The sequence below is a fragment of the Brassica oleracea genome, chromosome C6 (assembly GCF_000695525.1).
Source record: "Brassica oleracea var. oleracea cultivar TO1000 chromosome C6, BOL, whole genome shotgun sequence".
In the NCBI taxonomy this organism is placed as follows: Eukaryota; Viridiplantae; Streptophyta; class Magnoliopsida; order Brassicales; family Brassicaceae; genus Brassica; species Brassica oleracea.
The window spans coordinates 6,544,698-6,552,224 of record NC_027753.1 but is presented as its reverse complement, the minus strand read 5'-3'; the positions used below and the strand labels follow the sequence as shown (position 1 = coordinate 6,552,224).

The 7,527-nt window shown below is 33.4% G+C and overlaps 1 protein-coding gene across 1 annotated transcript; it reads right to left on the bottom strand.

Annotated features, from left to right (window-relative positions):
• Nucleotides 1-2,020: 2,020 nt before the first annotated feature.
• Nucleotides 2,021-5,704, bottom strand: LOC106296668 (beta-D-glucopyranosyl abscisate beta-glucosidase-like). Its single transcript, XM_013732860.1, has 13 exons — nucleotides 5,483-5,704; nucleotides 4,740-4,809; nucleotides 4,587-4,642; nucleotides 4,390-4,465; nucleotides 4,156-4,233; nucleotides 3,964-4,051; nucleotides 3,577-3,841; nucleotides 3,373-3,482; nucleotides 3,063-3,280; nucleotides 2,946-2,980; nucleotides 2,746-2,848; nucleotides 2,555-2,666; nucleotides 2,021-2,456 (listed from the first exon to the last, which is right to left on the bottom strand). The coding sequence occupies exons 1-13, from the start codon at nucleotides 5,648-5,650 to the stop codon at nucleotides 2,249-2,251; spliced, it is 1,587 nt and encodes a 528-aa protein (XP_013588314.1). The 5' UTR covers nucleotides 5,651-5,704; the 3' UTR covers nucleotides 2,021-2,248.
• Between the last annotated feature and the right edge of the window lie 1,823 nt (nucleotides 5,705-7,527).

Below are 7,527 nucleotides of genomic sequence, written 5' to 3'. Positions count from 1 at the left end.
GTTCCTGCTCATAACAACCCGTTTCTCAGATGGAGACCAAACTCTGTATCCCTTTACACCATCTCCATAGCCCATAAACACTCCCTTCTTCGCTATTGGTTCCAGCTTTCCTTCATTAACATGATGGTAAACCGTGCAACCAAAGACTCTCAGAATAGAATAATCAGCAGATCTGCCTGACCAGACCTCATTAGGTATTCGACACTCGATCCCTGTATGCGGTCCAAGATTGATCAAATAACAAGTCGTGTTCACTGCCTTCTTCATGAATGTTATCCAAGTCTTCCTCGAATAGTCATCAATCATGGACACAAAATACCTGTGACCCTTCAGCGACTCCACCTTGGAGGGACCCCAACAATCTGAATGGATGTAATCCAGCGTGCCTTTTGTTTTATGAACAACCTTAGGAAACTTCTTTCTGTGCAGCTTCCCAAACACACAGTGCTCACAGAACTCAAGGCTCTTGGTCTTATGACCACAAAGAAGATCCTGCTTCGACAGACTCTGCATCCCACGCTCGCCCATATGTCCAAGCCTCATATGCCACAACTTGTCCATATCTTCCTTGCGAACCTCTGGAGATGCAACATTTGCTGAATTTCGATGATGATCTCATCTGCCAGACACAACAAAATTGTTGAATACGCCTTCTCTTCACTAACCTCCATCTCAGTAGTAACAGGTTCAACCTTCTTCCCTGACAACGGTGCCCAAAGACCTTGTTGCTTCAGCAACGCCTTCATCTTGATTTGCCAGAGACTGAAACTGTTCCTTCCAATAAACTTGTCGATCTTCATATTCATCCCAGACATCTTCTCACCAGATTCAACCCGAAGCTCTGATACCAGTTTGTTGTGACGGATGTGAGAAGATAGAGATTAACAGATGGATAAACAATAAAGAAAGACACAGGGATTTAACGTGGTTCACCCCTAACGACTACGTCCACGGGCAAAGAGAGATTTTATTGATGGAGGAATTACAGAGATCTGTCTACAAGAAGATCAGATCTAGTTTTTCTACGGCTGCTAACTAGGTTTAGAGGAGGCACAAAATATATATAGTTGTGTCCCGGAAAACCCTAGCACTAATGGACCTCAAAAGACTAAGGCCCAACAGATTCAAGGCATTATTCAATAGCCCTGATACGGAGTTTGTTGCTTTGTCAGATTCTAACGGAGAGTCCACACCGGGTTGAAGCCCCTTGCTCAGGGTGCTGTCAAATGTAATTTAGACGCTTTGTGGTCAAATAGCTCACACACATGTGGAGCTTCTTGGATCCTACGTTGGAGAGTCACTCCAACGTAGAACTCTGGTATCTATACTGGGCAGTGGACAGTATGAAAAGCACAAGGCAAAGGAACGTCATCTTTGAATCGTCGTTCGCCCTTGCTAGAGAGGTTTTTCTCAACCCGAATGGTTTTCCTGAGCTAACGTAAGCGATCCTACAACTGTTGACTGATATGGAGGTTTGGAGTTTTACTCACGTCAATACGTCAAGGAATTTGCCTGCAACTCGTATTGCAGGAAGTGTCACGAGAGACAACCTAACTAAATTTTATATCGCATGTGGGGGTCCTCAATGGTTAAATCATGTTCTTACTGAAGAAGGGAGACATGGTTGATAACCAGCTCTAGGTTTTTTCTTTTACTGGTTCTTTTTCTCTGTTATGATGCCTACTGGTATCGGGCATCTGCTTTTCTATCTCTATGTCTTATTAAGAGTCGGTTCTTATTTTTTTAGTTAAAAGTTAATAAACGGTTTCTTATATTCCGCTAAAAACTCTACCCTAAGAACTTCCATTAGTCATGCTCTTATAGTATCAATGAAATAAAATATTAATGTAATTTTCCCCAACTTTATATAGTATTAATAAGTTGATATATATTCAGTAGTTCTTGGAAAAAAAATATCAGGGAGATAAGAGTTGAAAATGTGACGTTCAAAAATTCCTGCAGATTTAAAGTGTTGTTTTAACACGAACAGAAAGAAGACAACAGCATGTACTTTAGTACTTATTAATTTTGTTGACGAAAGCAACATTTTATTATTACAATGACAACTTCAACAACTCGCAAGTATGGCTAACATCAAAAGAAACCACACACATTAATAAAAGGATAAACATGACCCATAGATAGAAGACATAGATAGAAGACACAGACTGATATTAATCCTCAAGAACAAGATCTCTTGCAATATATTATGTTTTCTTCGGAGGATTCAAGATTTGGATTCTTGATCTTAGAGTTCTTCCCTCACGATCTTGGAAGTTGGGAATCCAGGCTTAAGGAAATCGGCATACCATTTGCCAGAAACTTTCTGGTGACGTGTCAAATTGTTAAGGAAATCGATGTAGTAAAGCCCGAACCTCGCCTTGTATCCATCTTGCCACTCAAAGTTGTCCATTAAAGACCACACGTAATATCCCGTTACGTTCACCTTGTCCTCGCTGCAAAAACAATCATGTTCATTGGATTATTTATGTAATTAATTAGTATTAAATGCTTTCTATTAGTTTTTCGGTTTGAGTTGAATTATTTTACTTACCAAATGGCTTCGTGCAAACTCAAGAGATGCCTCTGGAGATAATATTTCCTGTTGTGATCATTTATCCCAGTTTTCACATCATTATGAAGGTCTCCAAGGTCCTCTCCATATCCTTTAAGAAAACAAAATCGAGATTTGTTAGATAAAATGGAAACTTATTTTTGAAAAGAGTTTTGAACATTTTCTCTTACCATTTTCGGTGATCATAATCTCCGGGTCTCCATAGTTGTCCTTGATATACTTCAAAAGTTTTCTCATTCCTCTTGAATACACAGGCAGTTTACCACCAGCAGGCTAAAAGAAACAATATTAGTATTATAAATTTATAAGGTACTACTAATAAAGAAAAGTTGTGTGAGAAATATATTAATAAATAAAATGATTCATTTACCTGGCTACCAATCTGGTATTTATCCACATCCTTGTCTGGTTAATTAAGCAACGCGTATCAGTATTAATTAGAACAATAAAGATAATTTGAACAACTTAAGAAAATTTGAGTACTTACTTTCCCAGTGAACAAGAGAATCTGACGTCCAACTTATGTTCTTGGTATCTTCGGTCTTCATATGAGCTCCAAACTGTGAGGTATAGTAGTTCATTCCAACATAATCTGCAGAATTTTTTAGAATTTTCTTTTCAGCTTCTGTGAATTTTGGTAATCGATGACCGACGCGATCCTTCATCGACTGTGGATAATCTCCATAAGTTGTTGGATGCAAATGCCTAATTTTTTTTTAAAAAAATCACATAAGCTTATATTATATTATATTTGGCTAGTGTGGATATATTTTTAAGGTGTTAAATGTTTTAATTACCATCCAAGGATGAAATCAAGCACACGTTCAATGGGAGCTCCAACACTGTCAAGGTCGGCTGGTTCGAACCATGCTGGACTGTGTGCAATTCCAATTTTACCTCCAGCACACTATAAATTTGAAAGAAAAAAAAATTAGATTATTGTTTATAAAAATATGTTTTGTTAAAAATAAAAGATGAGAGTCATGTAATTTAATATAAACCTGTTTGCATGCTCTGAAGGCTTGAACGGAATAAGCATGAGCCAGGAGTAAGTTGTGACTGACTTGATAAGCTTCGAATCCTGACCGTCCATCTTCACATTTAGCTCCGTACCCTTCGATGTACGGTGAACAACGTCCCGGAGCTTTTTTCCCGACGTCGTAACCGGCACGACTAAACACCCATGGCTCATTGAATGTGATCCAGTTTTTCACTTTGTGTCCATATTCGTGGAAAGTAAAGTTTGCATATTCCGTGAAATCCTTCCTGTATTTATTAATAATATATAGTTATTAAAAACACAAATATATATATATATATATATCAAGAAAATAATCTATTTAAAAAAAAAATAATAATCTATTTATATACATGAAACAAAAACTTACACAATGTGACTACTCAAGAAACCACCGTATTCATCTTCTAGGTCTTGAGGAGTGTCCCAGTGAAAGACTGTTACTAGTGGAGTTATCTCTAAATTTCCACACACACAAAAAAAAACAAATAACTCTAAAAATTATTAATTGATCAATAATATGAATTTTAATTAATATTGTTTTTGAAGTGAAAAAGATTACTGTTTTTGAGAAGCTCATCGATGAGGTCGTGGTAGAATTGGACTCCTTGCTTGCTTATTCCCTTAGACATTCTTCCATCTGTTAAACAATTTGCATTTCACTTGTTATTTTCATATATTAACAATTTGTAACTATTGGCCATGGATTATTAGTAATGATAATAACCACGAACATTTTTTTGGGGGGTAAAACAATAACCACAAACATATTGAATAACATTGAAGAAAAACTTACGTGGGAAAATTCTGGGCCACGCAATAGAAAGTCTGAAAGCATCAGTGTTGAGGTCTTTCATCAACTTAATGTCTTCCTGTTAATATTCATTTTTAAAAACTATATATATGTTTTTTTTTTTTAAACTGACTATATATGTTAACCATCAAAAGACTATTTAAATCATAAGAAGAGAAAAAAAAAATGAATGTTATTACCTTGTAACGATGGTAGAAATCAACAGCAACCTCAGCGTTATGATTCTGACATCTATCTGGAAATTTATTTAAGTTGAAACATTCTCTTTAAGTTGAAATATGTTCAAAATATATATAAACATTTATATATCGATAAGGGAGAAAAAAATATACCTGGGTATTTCTTAGTGAAAGTGTCCCACATGCTTGGACCTCTACAACCTTCATCAACAGCTCCTTCAACCTATATTCGACACAATAACAAAAAAAAAAAAATTAAAATCATGTATATAAAAAAATGTATATAAAACAAAACATAAAACAAATAATTTTTGAAATTAAGAAGCAGTGCCGTCCCAGTAGATTTCGTGGCCTAAAGCAAATTTATGTGGTAACATATATTTAATTTTTCAAAATATTTTGGTCCAAAATATATTTAATATTTTTTGTTTAAATATAAAATGATATAGTAGTTTAGTTATAAATAAAAGAGTGAATTAGGCAAAAAATTCAAATCAGAAAATTCAGATGAATATTAGATTAATAGTGGATATTTTAATAAATTAAAATCACTAGTTTGTTTAAACTATTATTATCTTCTTTTTTAACTATTATTATCTTTAGTAACAAAAAGAAAAACAAATAGAAAGAATAACAAATAAGTTATTCAAATTAGAAGAGAAAAATACACATGTCAAAATAGAAAAATAGTGGAAACGTTACAAGTCCAACATATTTAACTTTGAAAATGCAAGATTTTAACTGAAACAATTGGTGAAAATTAATGTTTTAACCTAACTATAATCATTATTAAAAAAATGTGGCCTCAAAAATTGTAAATTATTTTGTGGCCTAAAGCTCCAGCTTCACTGGTCTTATGGCAGGGACGGCCCTGTTAAGAAGTGTAAAAGATGGACCTGAAACGCTGCAGTTGCGGTTCCCCAAAGGAAGCCTTCAGGAAAGCTAGCTCTGCTAAATTTCTCAGCCTGACGACAAACAGGTCCATCGGCTTTGGTCGGATCTCCGACAAGAGTTAGAACCAGAACTAACCCTAACAGTAAAGGAACCCTCTCGAACTTCACCATCTTGTGTTTCTCTCTCGTTCTCTAAAGACAGTGGTAATGAAGGATGAAGATGAAGGGAAGGAGGGCTTATTATAGGGTTCTGTCAGTGTAAGCTTGATTTCAGTTCAGTACCATCTCCACAAGTGCATGTTCATTTTGAGTTAGGTTGGAGTAAACAAAACACGTGCTTATTCTTTGTCCGAAAACAAAAAGAAATCGTTTTCCTATTTACGAGTTGGCCCCATAATGGATAAAACGGATTCTTTTTTGAGCTAATTTGCTGAATATACCAAAAAGGGTGAGATACCATAGAATAAGGGGAAAATAGTCATGACTGGGGGAAAAAAATTGGAGGGATATAGTGTATGGAGTGCAAATAGGGGATATTTGGTGGGTAGGAAGTACAAATTCTCTTCTTTTTTTGTAAAAAAAAAAAAAAAAAATCCGTTTTATTCTTTGTTATTCTTCTTTTTAGTAACTGATATTATTTGTTATTCGTTCACTTTAAGTTCATAAAAAAAATTGTAACTCAGAAAAACATATCTCTTAACTACTAGACTGTAATTGAGAAATTCTTGGGTTCACCTCCTAAGTGAATCTATGGGTTCACCGACCAATGAAAATTAGTTATTTTATATACAGATTTTTTCAAAAAAAGAAACAAAAATATTTAGAATTTATTTTTTTAAATAAAAGGATAGAAAATAAATAAAAAAGTATAATAACAATAAAAAAATGATTTTTTTTAAATATTGTTAAAGCCGTTCATATTAAACACTAAACCCTAAACTTTAAACATGAAACCCTAAACCCTTAGGTAAACACTAAACCCTAAACCCTTGGATAAATCTTAAGCTCATGGATAGATTCATGACCCTTGGAATATCTTTTTACCCAAAGGTTTAGGGTTTAATATTTAGGGTTTAGAGTTTAAGGTTTAGGGTTTAGTATGAACGGCTTTAACAACATTAAAAAAGAAAATTTTACAGCTGCTACTATTTTTAATTTTTTACCTAATAGTTTAGGGTTTATCCAAGGGTTTAGGGTTTAGTGTTTAGGATTTAGGGTATAGGGTTTAATACGAACGCCTTTAACAATGTTAAAAAATTCGTTTTTTATTGCTATTACATTTTTTATTTATTTTTTATCCTTTTATTTTAAAAAATAAATTCTAAATATTTTATTTCCTTTTTTAAAAAAATCTGTATATAAAATAACAAATTCTCATTGGTTGGTGAATCTATAGGGGTGAACCCAAGAATTTTTCACAGTTCGTAAATTGATACATCTTTAATAACATGAATGGTTATTTTATTTGTATCACGATCAAGTAAATTAATTACCTGTTTGTAATAATTTTTTTTATATATATATATATATATATTTGGGAAACTTTCACGATGGATTTAACTATATTTTATAGAAATATTTGCGGTCTTAAATTTCTGATTCATTTAACTACAAAGTAAAAACCAACTACCATATTAATCACTTAACCAACGTACAGTATTAACGTGCTAATTTATTAACGACTAAAGGTTAAAACTTTGAGGTAACTAAAAACAATGCTTATGTTAAAAAAACAATGCTGCAAAGTTAGGTAATTATCGTTAGTCAAAAAAAGGTAATTATTAAAAAATGTTCTTAAGAAATTAATCTATATACTACGCAAGAAAAAAAAACTTGTGGAAACAGATGTACTACTCTTATCCAGTTAATTAGACACATAAGCTTAGTTATTAGCATCAGCAGTGGGTAAGTCTCTCTCCTTAATTTCTCAATATATAATAATAATATAAATGATTTAAATAAAAAAAAATCATGAAAATATAATTTGACCATTTACCGATTGGCAAGTGTAGAATTTCATTGACAAAGGTTTTTTTTTATAAAGAATC

Excerpts from the sequence above, each read along its gene's own strand:
- LOC106296668 (XM_013732860.1), bottom strand. The coding sequence starts at position 5,650 with ATGGTGAAGTTCGAGAGGGTTCCTTTACTGTTAGGGTTAGTTCTGGTT. Across the intron at positions 4,810-5,482 it reads CCGCAACTGCAGCGTTTCAG|GTTGAAGGAGCTGTTGATGA; the intron begins GTCCATCTTTTA and ends TGTCGAATATAG. Across the intron at positions 4,234-4,389 it reads GTGGCCCAGAATTTTCCCAC|ATGGAAGAATGTCTAAGGGA; the intron begins GTAAGTTTTTCT and ends ATTGTTTAACAG.